This window comes from Maniola hyperantus, chromosome 16 (assembly GCF_902806685.2).
Source record: "Maniola hyperantus chromosome 16, iAphHyp1.2, whole genome shotgun sequence".
Lineage (NCBI taxonomy): Eukaryota > Metazoa > Arthropoda > Insecta > Lepidoptera > Nymphalidae > Maniola > Maniola hyperantus.
The window spans coordinates 711,681-727,063 of NC_048551.1; the positions used below are offsets into that span (position 1 = coordinate 711,681).

A 15,383-nucleotide genomic window follows, 5' to 3' on the forward strand; every position below is an offset into this window, starting at 1 on the left:
CGACATATGCTAAGCAAGTGCCTAAGCTTGCCGAGTTTATGTGTTAGGCTATTAGGCGTCTATAGGTGATGGTCTGTGTAAGCTACCATACAAATAGTTCTATGACAACGGAACGTATTTTCACGGACTCGGATAGGATGAGAGCGTAACCACCGTAAGCCTTCGCTGTCCGTCCGTCCGTCCGTCTGTCTGTCAGCGGGATGTAGATATCTTGTGAACTGTAATAGCTAGAGAGTTGTCACAGAACATGTACTTAATTTTATTGACGCTATAACAACAAATACCTGACAAAATTTCAAAATTAAAATTTAAAAAATTGAAAGTATTATTTCTTCTGCGATGGTACGGAACTCGAGTGCGAGCCCAACTCGCACTTGACTGATTTTTAATTAGGTAAGTAGGTGATATTTATCATTCTTACTATTTAAGGACTTCTCTCTTTACATGTTGTGAACTGACAGAGAGAGAGCCCATGAAGGCCAGACCTTCGTTATTTTATAAAAACTGAAAGTTTCTCTGCGTATTGTCCCCAACACTGTGGATCGGCGACGTGTAAATAGTCACTGATCCTTGGGTGCGTGTGCGAAATTAATTATAATAATTATACTGCAATAGTATGGAATTAGCGGCGATGGTATTGGCAACAAAAAACCTAGAAAAAACAACAAAATAATGCCTAAAACAGATATATACAAGGAAGAAATCACTGACCTGTTCTTATGAAATTCTCCAGGACTCCTTGAATCAGCCTTAGGGATGCGTGAGAGCGTTTCTAGATTTTCGTGCTGGTACCAATGCAAGGCCATAGGTGGCCTGCGCGCGAGCGGATGTTAGCGTGTCGTTTTTCAGACTGCGTTTTTACATATGGCGTTGACAGGTGCTCCTATGACGGGAGCGTGTGTGCGCGCGATTTGCCGCGATGCAACACCTATATAGCGTCATCTAGGGAGCTATGAATGAATTAACTAAAGAAAACGGTACAATGATTCTTTCTAGTAATAGGTGTATTAAACAATATTTTGCGTAATAATTTCCAAATTTCTCATTGCACAACCACACTGAACGATTAGCGACTATGAAGTTTGGATCATGGTGGCTTTTGGGTCCCTGACCTGCAATAAAATGTTTTTTTATGCAGATAACAGATAGGTAACAAAGATTTCTAAAATCTTACGTCAAATTACTTATTTCAAGTCAAATTTTTTCGGAACAATATTTTATTAAGAAATCACATTAATAATTTGACGTAAGATTTTTTATACCTTTGTTACCTGTTATCTGGCAAAGCCATCGAGCTCCATACTTCATAGTCGCTGATCGTTCCTCCCAGTGTTGGGGACAATACGCAGATAAACTTTCAGCTTTTATAAAACAACAAAGGTCTGGCCCTCGCGGGCTCTTAGTCCATGAAATATTCGTACAATATAATTTTGACAGGTATTAAGTAAATTGACCGAAGTTATTAAACTGCTTACAATTAACAATGGGTAGTTACTTATGTTATCAGTACCCGTAGTACAAGATTTTACGTCTCACCAAACCAAACCAAATTCGAGAGTCGAAATACTTCCGCGTTACAGTATCAAAATCCGTTGCGAATTAATTCCGCAGTGCGCGCACTTCTATGTAGTTCTATAGGTCAAAGATTTTGCGGAAAAAAACGTATGGAAATTTATCGTGGTGCGCGCTAGCTCTTAGAGGTCAACGAACGTTGCGTAGATAGATGTGCCGCGAGGTCAATGTCGCATCGTAGGCGGGGCATTGACCCCATGTTTTTCCACGACGGTTTGAAAAATACTAAACCATTAAAACTACAAGTATAAGGCAAATGGTTTTTAGTTTTACAAACTACTAAGTATTATTTTAAAAACGTATTTATTATCTGTATAAAATAGCTCACAATAGGCTCAAATAGCATAGTCGTTTAATCGTTACTTAAGTTTAGTTAAAACGAGACAGAGCTATATCTCTCACATGAATCTGTCTCGTTTTAACTCAATCTTAAGTAACGATTAGCGACTCTGAGTACGGCTGTGAGAAATAAAAAAATCAAAATTCTGTCCCAACGAAGCAGAACCTAGTAAAACTTGAAATCTTCGATTTTAGTCTCGCACGCTAAGCAAATCTTTTCAACAGTGTACGGGCCATCTGAAAAAGATAATAAAGATACTATTAAAACACCGGTCAAGTGCGAGTTAGACTCGCACATAAATGGTTCCGTACCATCGTACAAGAAATAACACTTTTAAGGGTTCCTTGGTTCAGTAGTCCGTACTCGAAGGGTGCTAACGGGATGGTTATTAATTTTATAACATAACCCTAACGGCAAAGCCAGGCAGCCAAGCGATTTAGCGTTCCAGTACGATGCCATGTAGAAATCGGTAAGGAGTATCTATGGATTTAATAAAACTACCACTACTCTACCATTCCAAATCAGTCCGCTACCATCTTAGACTGCATCATCACTTACCACAAGGTGAGATTGTAGTCAAGGTGCATTTTTTTTTATTTATATACAAGTTAGCTCCTGGTGGCAAGTGATGATGCAGTCTAAAATAGAAGCGGGCTAATCTGGAAGGAGTATAGCAGTTTTTACTAACCTCATACATACCCTTTTGGTTTTTACACGGCATCCGGAACGCTAAATCGCTTGGCGGCACGGCTTTGCCGGTAGGGTGGTAACTAGCCACGGCCGAAGCCTTCCACCAGACCAGACCAGAGATTTAGAAATTATAAAATTCCAAACCTCTGCCAGGAATCGAACCCGGGACCTCCCACTAATAAGACCACAGCGCTGACCACTGCGCCAGGGCGGTCGTCGTATTGCTATAAAGAAATATCTTACGTAGTAATATGTATAATGTATATTACCAATTGGAAACCACTTGGTCGAAGGTATCCCGCCATCTAGCCTGGCTGAAACGATCGCTTCTCTCATTGCTAGTGGTACCACCACTCCCATACATGTGGGGGGCTCACTCAGTGCTGAAATGAGACCATTCATATGAAAAATAAAGATATAAAACTCCAGACAGAAAGTTTATACACGTCCGTATTATGAAAAGTGGAGACAAATTCGTATTAAGCACAGAATATATCAAACAGTGGTGGGATAGCCTTCCAACATCAATGGTATAAGTCCCGCAAATTGCTAATGAGCGTGGCCGCCATTATGGTGACGTCAGCACTAGACTGAAGTTTCGAGCTGATGGTATATTTTTATTTCGGCTGACGTCAAAATGACGTCATTTCGATGTTATTGAGACATGGTTCCAACGCAATAGCAATTTGCGGGACTTATATTAAGTAATGTGTATAAAAAGCATGAGCCTATTGGCTCAGAATACATAATTAAAACTACCTGGTGGTAAATTAAAACTACCTGGTGGTAAATTAAAACTACCTGGTGGTAAATTAAAACTACCTGGTGGTAAATTAAAACTACCTGGTGGTAAATTAAAACTACCTGGTGGTAAATTAAAACTACCTGACTATTCATAAGCACTTTTAAAAAGTTTCCATGAATAAAAAAACATTCTATTCTATTCTATTCTAATGGTACAAGTACCTACTGATTATTATCGGCACAGCCTACATAACGACACGAGATGTACAGTAAGCAGCCGAAAGTAATGTACACCGACCTTTAGAAGGAAATAGCAGATTTGTAGAGCACTGTCTCGGTCGTCGAGACCAATACAACGTCATATAGGTTTGATTTTTCTAGGTCACAAGAACATAGTGAACTGTAAGTACGTGTTAGAATAAACTAAGAACAGTTCTTGGACTGTAAATTAGATTTAAAAATTAATCATTAGTAGAAGTTTAAGCTAGAATAATATTACTTATTAGCCCATAGGCTAGATGGTTGTAGTAATAAAGCTGCCATTTTATAATGGTGCTTTATGGTAGGAAAAAAAAAATAGGTTTGAGTGGCAGCGACGACGCTCTACAAAACCGAAATGTCGTTCTAAAGACCGATGTACAATACATTAGGACTTTTGGCCGCGTACTGAACGCAATTTTAAGTAAAACGACAAAAAAAAATCCCCAAAATATTATCCGAAGTTTTCAATTTATTTTTTAAACATTAAGGACTGATTTTTCAAGCGCCAGATAGCTTTAACTGACGAATAGGTTAAAGATATTTATAGATTTCCTATACAAAAGCTGGAAGCTGTGATAGCCTAGTGGTTAGGACGTCCGCCTTCTAATCGGAGGTCGGGGGTTCGATCTCGGGCACGCACCTTTAACTTTTCGGAGCTACATATGTGCGTTTTAAGTAATTAAATATCACTTGCTTTAACGGTGAAGGAAAACATCATGAGGAAACCTGCATGCCTGGAGTTCTCCATAATGTTCTCAAAAGTGTGTGAAGTCTACCAATCCGCACATGGCCAGTGTGGTAGACTATGGCCAAAACCCTTCTCACTCTGAGAGGAGACCCGTGTTCTGTAGTGAACCGGCGATGGGTTGATCATGATGATGATACAAAAACTGTCTACACCTCAAATTAATCGCTCAGATAAAAGTTATTTGATGACTAGCTGATGCCCGCGACTTCGTACGCGTGGATTTAGGTTTTTAAGGATCCCGTGTGAAATTTTCCGGGATTAAAAGTAGCCTATGTCCTACCCCGGAATGCAAGCTATCTCTGTATTAAATTTCGTCAAAATCGGTTGAACGGATGGGCCGTGAAAGGCTAGCAGACAGACAGACAGACAGACACACTTTCGCATTTATAATATTAGTATGGATCGAAAAATCAGTTCTAAGTAAATATACCTTTTGCTCCTAATACAATATCACTATACGTCTTGTCCCTAAAGTATATCCGCATGTCCTGTGGTATGTCCGTGCCTTGTGGTACGTAGTAGTTCCAAGTTCTATCAGTCAGGAGTTCTCCAGTAGTTGTGTCGTAAACCAGCTCCTCAGTCGTCCAATATCCCACCCCCATCACAAACGCGCCTTCCACCTAAAACAATATTTTTATTGTTCCTCCTAACCGTATTTCGACGACCAAACGTCAACCTAATGGAAGACTAGCCAACTACGAAGAAAATAATAATACAGTGCACTAGTTTTTTTTTAAACTTAATAGGTATGCGCTTGACTGTTATCACACCAATGATGGTGATGATGATGCAGCGTAAAGTGGAGCGCATTTGCCTAGAAGGCGCCTATTCACTCCTTTTTTGAAAGACCCAATATTTTAATACGGTATTTAACAATCAGTCAAATCAGTGACTTTTAATCAAACGTCAAAACGCACGCTTAGTATGTGAGATTCTATGAAATACTGGAATGTGACGTCACATTCCAATATTTCATAGACGAACTTTTTTAGTTTCATTGAAAATTTAAAATAGTTATTACACTTAAAACTAATAAAGGACGACGATTATACTTATTTTGGAAGACCCTCTATATATTCTAATAATCATTGAGAAATAATTTATTTTTGATATAGTCAAATACCCAATAATTGGAGTTGGAAAGGAGAATAAGCTGGAAGAGTATTTCATATTCTAGCAGTGTGTGTTAGAGTAAGCGCAAACACAGGTATACTCTCTACTGACTCACTCACATTATCCTATGGGTCAGCAATCTGACATGACTGGAGAGAGATCAGCTGCAGGACCTTTATCTTTTTGTTTAAGATACGGGAGTTTTCTTGTAACACTACCAACTTGCCAACTCCAGGTTGCTACAGGAGTTTACTTCACAGAAATATCGTCCTGATCCGGGACTTGACTTGACCCCGAGACCTCATTTCAAAGTCAAAGTCAAACGATTTATTCAAAATAGGTAATAAATTACTCTTTTCGATTGTCAGTTGTTGGATTTGTTAGATATAGTGGTGATAATTGTTACGCAAACTTAAAACTAAAACATGATCATGAACATGAAATATGTAAATGCAGGTTGTCAGTGAGATAGTGCGTCCGTTTAGAAATAGAATCTAGAGGTCTCACTTACTTGTCCCACATCAATAAATGGACTAACAATGCGTCCTGCATCCTCTAATAAATCAGTTCGCAGTATTTCCCACTGCCCGGTTAAAATATCAATTTCAACCTCAGCTAAGGCCACGCCATACACGTTATATTTTATTAAATCGTCAAACCCTACATATGAATTGGTTTGCAGATTGACACCTAATCTGTAAGCTTCAGCTATAAGTTCCTTCCATGTAGGATTGTTCATTTGTGCTTTAACGGGCTCTAATCTCTTTAAAAGCTCTTCACAACATCTTTGCACTCCCAAAGCAATATTTTGAGAAGTTATGCTAGCAGCAGTGTAGTAGTTATTTGGATTTGTCATTGTGTTACTTGCTTTTATTTGAATTTTTTCTATTGGTATCTTTAGGAAATACGCACACACTTGGGTCACTTTTGTATGAATGCCTTGGCCTAAGTCGACTCCACCATGAGTTATAGCAACAGAGCCATCTCCGTGATAAACTGATATTATCACATTCATTATAAGAGGTATAGCACTAAACCATTTCATAAAAGTAAATCTTAATCCTCGTTTTCTCCATCTGTTTTCAACATTAAACTTATCCACGGCACATCTTCTCTGTATGTAATCAGATTTTTTCTTAAGAGTGTCAAGCATTTCTGTTATGTCATCGTAATGTTTTGCGTCTAGATTGTTTAACCGTACAGTTAAAGGATCAAGACCTAGTTCATATGCTATTCTTTCTAAAATAATTTCTGTAGTTCCAACGGCTTCTACACTTCCTGTAAAATTATTACTTTTATAAAGATTTCTGGTTTATATTAATCTCTAGATATTATTTATAACATTTTTGCATCGACAATTTATTTTGACTTGCAGTCCAAATACATGTAAGTATAGATCGTGTTTTGACACTTACCAGGGGAACGAAACCATGTATTTGACGGGGTATCCGTGAGTACCGTATAGCATTTGAAGTTCCATTTTTCTTTATTGTAGCAATTGTTATAATTTTGTATAATTACTTCTATAATAAGTTCGGAAAAATCACATCCATTATCATTATAAATATCATAATTGATATACTGAATCACACCATCTGCATTAACACCAAGCTAAACGAAAAAAAAAAATTCTTGGATTTTTACCGAGATTACAATATTTTAATAATATTATTAAGTAAAAATTGTAGGTAAAATGAATTAAACATTATTAACGTTTATTTGTTTTCTATATTATACACACTATTGTACAAACAAAAAGTAATTTAGGTAAAAAATGAAAAATGTGTAAAGTAATAATTAATTAGAATATAATAAATAGTAATAATTAATTATTACTAACTTCAAAATTCGTAGAAGATGGCATTCGCTTTCCTACAGCACGTGTTTGCGTTCTGAGTGGCAAAATAAATCTACATGGTCTGTTTAATTTAAAAGCGACAAGACTACAAGCTGTAGTTATCTGGGTTTGTCTACTTAGTTTTATTCCAAAACTTCCTCCGACTCTGCGTGCTTTTACATCGACCCTGAAATATGTAATGACTGACTGTAATGAATGACTGACTGAACTGTTGAAATTTCTTCTTTTTGTATCGCTATAAAATTGATACAAAACTACTACGTAATTTGAAAACTTGGGAATCTATTGTTGGAAGTCTGGAATTATCTGATTACAGACTTTTTGATATTCTAATCGAAATACCGAATATCACGCTATCCACGTAAGTTCTACTGTTTTAGTTCGGACATTTATTTATCTTTTGGCTTCTTAAAATTTTATGATTTAAATTGTTAGCTAGTTTCAGTTAGCTTGGTGCTTATTATAATTTTTTAAATTACAAACAACGTACCTGCTGTGCTCAATATTGAGACACTGCGCTGTTAAGTACTGTTCACTACTTATATAATGTGAAGAAGGTCGTAATTTCAACCCATCCTCTGTAGGGATTGATATACAGTTCAAGTTTTCCATACAGAAATTATTTTGTCCAAATGTTGCGTGATCACCTTTTATAACTTTTATTACATCATTGCCAATATGAGTGGCGTCAATTGCTCGATACAACTTAGCTTTATTTGGATTATTTTTGTTTGTTCTTACATCTGTTTCTGGTTTCCTCACCTTAGAGTAAACAACTTTGACCATGAGTGCTGCTCTATTGGCTATGTAGTTGGTTTCTGCTACAATTATTCCTATCGGTTGATTGTAATACAAAACATTACCGCTACAAAGTATTTCTTCACTACCCACATTGAATGGCAAAATAGGTGTTGTGAATGCGTTGACACCAGGGATGTCTTTGGCAGTGTAAAATGCAATAACTCCGGGATGTTTCTAAAAAGGACATACTTTATTAGTACATATAATATTATTTTTCATATTAAGAGTACTTGTAACATTTGTATTTAGTGGTTATATGTGTTTTATATTTTTAATATTACAAAAATTTCTTTCCTGTATACTCTTAATACGATATTTTTATTTGTATGTCTAACACTAGATGGTTGCTTGAAAACGTGGGCTGAAAAAGTTACTTCGTAACTGCAATAAGGCCAAGGATGGTATGTCATTACGTTTGTTTATTGTAGTTTATTGTTATTTGTTATACAATCTTCTTAAAAATATATAAGGAAAAGGTGCCTGACTGTCTGACTGATCTATCAACGCACAGCTCAAACCACAAGACGGATTGGGCTGAAATTCGGCATGCCGAGAGCTATTATGATGTAGACATCCGCTAAGAAAGGATTTCGAAAATTCAACCCTTAAGGGGTAAAATAGGAATATGAAATTTGTGTATTCCACCCAGATGAAGTCGTGAGTATAAGCTAGTAAAGTATTTTCATGTCTATCATATTAATAAGCCGAATGACCAGGCAATGTTTTTACGGATGTTTATTACTTACTAAGGCTTCACTAGCATCCATGTTGTCTATGGTTCCCAATGCCACAGTACTTAGCACAAATGCAGCAAACACCTCTCGTGGCAATGAATGTGAATCTTCCGCGTACTTAGATTCTCCCGCACACTGGATCTATATTATAAGAGAAGTTTATTTTATTTTACTATGAATAATAGATTTACTTGATTATTCTACTCCTACTAAACTTTTGGGCATGCTTTTTGTTTTAAGGTAGACAAAAACAACTGAAATTATACCTCACTTTTAAAATAAACTAATTCCAGACTAATATGGTAGCTGATGTAATTGTCTGCCCTCCAGTTGCCTGTAAACTCCATGAAACAAGGTAATAGATCCTTAAAAAAGACCTAGATTTGTGACCTAGGTTTTTACACCAAAAGATGTCATTATAAAATTATTTTCTGTTTTCATATTTGGTCCTTTCCGCCTTAGTAGCCGTCACCCTCGTCACCTTATTTTTTAACAAATCTTAAATCAACAAATCTGCCAATTTTGATCATTAAATGCCTTCCGTATTTTATAATATATTGAGACACCAATCGGCTATTTTAATTCAGTTATTTTGAATACTTTTACACTCACCAACGCATCTAATTTTGGGATTGGTTGATTTAGTGGCCATATATTTGGATTCGTCTGAAACACTTGAGTACCTTTCGATACCGATCTAGGTTCGTGTATATTCCCACCACCAGACCTGTAGCGTGAAAGCATGATGTTTTCTGGACATAATAATATCAGGGCCTGAAATATAAAAACTGCATATAGTTACATTTTTATTGGATTGAAAATATGACAGTAAAATTTATAGCTAATAATTCCCATAGAATGTGTTATACACAATACAAACTATTCTCATGAAAATAACGTTCTGCATGCGGGTGATGAATGCTATCTTGAAATCCTTTGAGAGATTCAGAATTTGTAAGGGGATTATGATTCTGTTTTGAGACTTTTAATAGCAAAAACAGAACAGGTTTTAATTTTGCTAGATAATAATCATTATTATGTACTATGGCCTCAAACTTTTGGTAAATAATTAGATTTTGTTTACCTTGTAAAAAAGTCCAAGGGCCACTTGTTTTCTATATTCAGCTGAAGGTTCTGGAGGATTGTCCACCACAACAAGTTCATTTGTCAGCATTTGTAACGCCATTTGCAGTGTACCATTATTAAAGAGATTCCTTCCTGTGAGATTGTTTTCAGTATTTCGAGCTCGATTGAAGTCAGGTGATAAACCCCCATACACGATTCTACAGTTTTGCACTATGTTATCTGTTTGGTTTAGTTTGAACAGAAAAGCAGCATTGACTATTGCATGGGCGTTTCGAGATCGCGCTGCTACCTGAAAAATTAGATGGTATAAGTCCCGTAAATTGCTTATGCGTGTGGTCGCCATTTTAGTGACGTCAGCACTAGACTGTCGTTTCGTGATGGTATATTTTTAACCGACTTCAAAAAAAGGAGGAGGTTCTCAATTCGTCGGAATCTTTTTTTTTTTTTTTTTTTTTTATGTATGTTCCCCGATTACTCGAAGACGCCTGGACCGATTTTGAAAATTCTTTTTTTGTTTGAAAGGGTATAGTTCAAAGTTGGTCCCATTTAAATTTGGTGAAGATCTGATGAACATCTTCGAAGATAGATACTGGAACTCCTCAACGGATAAGAGTAAATTGGTCGCGATCAGTGTAATAGCTTAGTAAACAGTAGATTTTGAACCAGTCATAGCATAATTCCATGGGGCCACTAAAAATTGTGAAATAAAAATTTTTACAAAAAAAATAAAAACCGACTTCGATACACAAACACTAAAAATTGAAAAATAATTTAATTTATTACCGAATATATTATGTATACAAGAGTTAATATAGTTCCATAATAATATTTTTGGGGTCGGTGCCAATGAGGTGCCATTGTGGAGTCTCATAAAAATATGAAGTCTAGACGATTCGCGCAGCTAAAGCTAATTGGCACCGGCACTAAAAATATTATTATGGAACTATAATATTAACTCTTGTATACATAATATATTCGGTAATAAATTAAATTATTTTTCAATTTTTAGTGTTTGTGTATCGAAGTCGGTTTTTATTTTTTTTGTAAAAAAATTTTATTACTTAAATATACGTCAAATGACGTCGAAATGACGTCATTTCAATGATAATGAGACATGACATGGAGAGTTGTTCTCAAATTGAATAAATTGCCTAAGGATGTGGTTATGTCAAGTTCTGTTAACCAGTTCAAGAATAGATTAGACAAACATTTGGAAAACTCGAAACACTTCTGATATAGACGCATCAGCGAAAGCGGCTTAGTCTATTAATAATAATATGGTTAATATGGTAATGGTATCAGCGCAACAGCAATTTGCGGGACTTATACGTTGGTAATTTAAATGGCTTTTATGGTTCCGTAGCTGAAGGGTGGTAGGGGGACTTTATTACTGAGACTCTGCTGTCCATCCGTCCGTGTGTCTGTCAGCGGATTGTATCTCGTGAACCATAATAGGTAGATACCTGAAATTTTCACAGAATGTGTATTTTTATTGCCACAATACAAGCAAATATCTACTAAAAATTTAAAAATTAAAATTTCTAAATCTAAGTATATACAAGGAAAAGGTGACTGACTGACTGAATGACTGATCTATTACCTAACGCACAGCTCAAACTACTGGACGGATCGGGCTGATCGGGATCGTAGGCATCCGCTAAGAAAAGGATTTTTGAAAATTCAACTCCTAAGGGGGTGAAATAGGGGTTTAAAATTTGAGTAGTCTACGCGGACGAAGTCGCGGGTACAAGCAAAACTTTTCATATATTTTCTAAATACTTATAGGATTTTGAAGAAAACCGAAAAACAACAAACCTTGTACGTCACTAATCTATTTTCTCTGGTGAGCGGAGGGATTAAGATGTTTAATATTAATTTTCCTATCATACTTTCAGCGAGAAAATTCTCCAGACCAACAACTTTCGTTACACCAGGTGCAAGGACTGCAAAAATTAAAAAATATGAAATTAACAAATTTCTTTTTAATCCATACTAATGATTGAACCAAATTATAAATGTGAAAGTGTGTCTATCTGTCTGCTAGGTTTTCACGGCCCAACAGTTCAACCGATTTTAATGAAATCTGGTACATAGTTAGTTTACATCCCGGGGAAGGACATTGGCTACTTTTTATCCCGGAAAATTGAAGAGTTCCCACGGGATTTTTAAAAACCTAAATCCACGCGGACGAAGTCGCGGGCATCATCTAGTATCCAATATATGAGACTCCACTGAAAAGGATCATATAAAGCAAACCAATCAGATTATTGATAGGTACAATATTTCCTTCCAGGTTCATGTGGATGTAATATTTGTTTTTTTTTAATTCTTGGCGTTATAGAGAAAACCTACGTGCAAAATCTCAAGCTACTATATCCAGCGGTTTAGGGTTATATATAGGGCCAGTTATTTCGAAATTACTTACCAAGAGTTAGTTGTGCTCCGATTGCTAGCAAAACTAGAAATATATCTGAAGTGAGTTTTTTGTCCTGATGTTTAAGCATCAGATTTCCTGCTATTGTACCTAACTGAAAAGCACAACACAAAAACTCATATAACTTAAACTAACATAAACTTATACATAATATATTGTACATAACAAAATGAAACCACTTAAGGTATATAAATGATAAAAAAATTAGCTAAATTGACCCGGGATTTTAAACTTAATAATTTTTAAACTATATAAAAATATACATATAATCAGATTAGTTAAATCACATGTAGATGGCGCTGTCCATCATTAAATTGTAGTGTTGAAGGTGTTAGGTATATCTTGTACGATGGTATGGAATCCTTCGTGTGTGAGTCCGACTCGTACTTGACAGGTTCTTTTAATAGTTATGATGGCAATAAGAATTGTAATAAATAAGGGAATAATGATGATTTATGTTTTAACTAACATTTCTAACAGCAACATGTGCAACCAATTCAAGATGATCAATCAATATCCTCAAGTATTCAAAGTTCTTCATGGCAGAAACTTCCTTCAAAATTCCTATAAAATTGGTTAAAGTTGTGCCAGCTCCGATAACTAAGTTTTGATCGATCAAGTAACCTTTAAGTTCAGATACTCCGCTGATGTCTATTAGGATTCGAGGATATTCAATTATGGGTATTACTCCTGAAAAAGAGGTAATATTTTCATTACAAAAAAACAGACTATCATAAAGGAAAAAATATTTTGAATTTAAACTAGCACAGTTATTGATGTACGTACTACTTTGCTTTTATTTTAATTATAATATAAAAGGAAAAAGCTGACTGACTGACTGAACGAACTATTAACGAACAGCTTAAAGTACTGGACTCACTGGACTAAACATACAGATAGCTATTATGACGTAGTCATCCGCTAAGAAAGGATTTTTGAAAGCAGCCACAGAGTTTCTTGCTGGTTCTTCTCAGTTGGAAGGGACTCCCGAAACAAGCACTTTAAAAATAATAATAAAAACTCTTCTGATATTATTATATAATAATTATATTGAAATGGAATTATTATAATTTTATTTTATATCAATGGTTAACAAATAAACTATTAATAAACTTAAATCTAAAAAAAAAACATTAAATTAAAACTAAAATAAATTAAATTAAATCTAAAACCTCGTCGAGACCACCGCAGCGAGGCATTGTACCCAAGATGCTGGCAGCATTACCCCTTTGGATGGCCAAACTAATTCTTTGACCAAGGTAGCTGCCAGCTCTCGGGTCCCCGGTTGACTCGATAATTTACTCTTTTCGCAATTTCTTCAAAAAGAGCTCGAGCCCCCAGGCCCCACGGCCCCAAGGTCTCCACACCAAAAGGCACGAATACGAAGCTCCCATCGAGGTTTTCATATTTGCGCCTCTTGGCCTGTTCGGCGCTATAATAATATTATAATATGATATGATACTAGTACAATTATACAATGTACCTTTTCCAGTATTTCCAGCTACCAACATGTAAGAATCGGTGCCTTTTTCTCGTAGTACTTTAAAGATATCCGCCACTGTCAATACTCTAAACCATTCTCTACCATCTTTTAACTTCATGCATAATATGATACTTTCTTCTAAAGAATTCTTTGTCACCAAACACCATTCCCGCTCATTGCATGTTTCTGAGCATACGTCGCTAGTCTTTGTACACAGATGTAACTCTTCGATGTCTGACAGCTTGATTTGATCTGGAGCGTCGGAGGCAAACTTTCTGAATGCTTCTAGTATCGGCCTGTAGCCTGTACAACGGCAGATGTTACTGGAGAGTGATCTCTCTATTTCTAGCATCGTTGGTTTGCCACTCTTCAAAAGACTGAAAATACAAGGCTTTAATTTTTTTTTTTTTTTTAAAGAATATTAGCCATGTTAAATGGCTAGTATTCCCCTTTACTCTCCAACTAAGCGTGAAGCTTGTGCTAGGACTAGTAGGTACGACAATAGTGCAACGGGCGGGGTTTGAACCGTCGACCTTTCGGTTTCAGTCCACTCCTTTACCAGTTGAGCTATTGAGGCTCATAATTAAGAATTATATTGAATAGTTATTTTTTCATTTTAAAACGTAGTATAGTTTTAAAATACTTATAGCCAATTTTCATATATAGGTACAGAGTGTAACCAGAACGCTAGAAAAAATTAAGACAGGTGAGGTACTGATGATTACTAGTATGATACCACACAAAAAGCCCGATTTTTTTTTTAAATCACTTGTAAAAGTGCAAGCTATATTGCAAATAAAACATCTGACGGACGCTAGAGGTCAACGAACGTTGCTTAAGTAGGCCACTCGGAGTCAATGCCGCGTCGTAGGTGGGGCATTGACCCGAGTTTTGCGCGCTATAAAACTACAAAATGAGGCAAGTTGTTAACCTAAGGTTTTCGAAGAATGTGTATACTAAAAACTTCAAAATTGCTACCATGTCATTTCTTGTACGATGGTACGGAACCCTTCGTGTGTGAGTCCAACTCACACTTTACCGTTTTTTGTGGATTTCTTACCTATACATGGACATGATCCATCCAGGACTACAGTATCCACACTGGGAGCCGTTGGTCTCTGCCAGTGTCCTCTGTAAGGGATGGTATCCCTTCAGTCGGTTGCCAACGTGTTCTATGGTTGTGATCTCCCAATCCTGACATGATGTCACTGACACCAAGCACTGATCGAAGAAAAAACTGTATAGAAGCAGAACTTGTGAAAGTCCATGATATACAAAGAATCAAAAGCTTAATTTGCTCCACTACTGAAAATGAAACATTCACTCGAAAAACATCAAATTAATCGTGGTATGTACCAGTAATCTACATTAAAATATGGACCATACCAGTTCTTACAGAATTGACAGCTTCAGGTAGTGCGCCAGGAGCCTTGATGACGCTGACCATACAAACGCCGCAGCCTCCCTCGAGACACATGTACTTACAGAATTGACAGCTTCAGGTAGTGCGCCAGGAGCC

The 15,383-nt window shown here is 36.3% G+C and overlaps 1 protein-coding gene across 1 annotated transcript; it reads right to left on the minus strand.

Moving 5' to 3' along the window:
- Positions 1 to 1,856: 1,856 nt before the first annotated feature.
- Positions 1,857 to 15,050, minus strand: LOC117989727 (uncharacterized). The gene is made up of 15 exons (XM_069503851.1): positions 14,925 to 15,050; positions 13,865 to 14,241; positions 12,851 to 13,071; positions 12,373 to 12,475; positions 11,763 to 11,890; positions 9,946 to 10,236; positions 9,474 to 9,635; positions 8,874 to 9,002; positions 7,817 to 8,301; positions 7,309 to 7,492; positions 6,884 to 7,079; positions 5,980 to 6,746; positions 4,786 to 4,975; positions 2,872 to 2,985; positions 1,857 to 2,148 (listed from the first exon to the last, which is right to left on the minus strand). Exons 1-15 carry the CDS (start codon positions 14,936 to 14,938, stop codon positions 2,078 to 2,080), a joined length of 3,432 nt encoding a protein of 1,143 aa, XP_069359952.1. The 5' UTR covers positions 14,939 to 15,050; the 3' UTR covers positions 1,857 to 2,077.
- Positions 15,051 to 15,383: the final 333 nt, after the last annotated feature.

Bases quoted from the DNA above. Each gene is read 5' to 3' on its own strand.
- LOC117989727 (XM_069503851.1), bottom strand. The intron at 9,003-9,473 runs GTGAGTGTAAAA...CTTATAATATAG, and splicing joins TCCCAAAATTAGATGCGTTG to ATCCAGTGTGCGGGAGAATC. The intron at 7,080-7,308 runs GTTAGTAATAAT...TTTTTCGTTTAG, and splicing joins CATCTTCTACGAATTTTGAA to CTTGGTGTTAATGCAGATGG.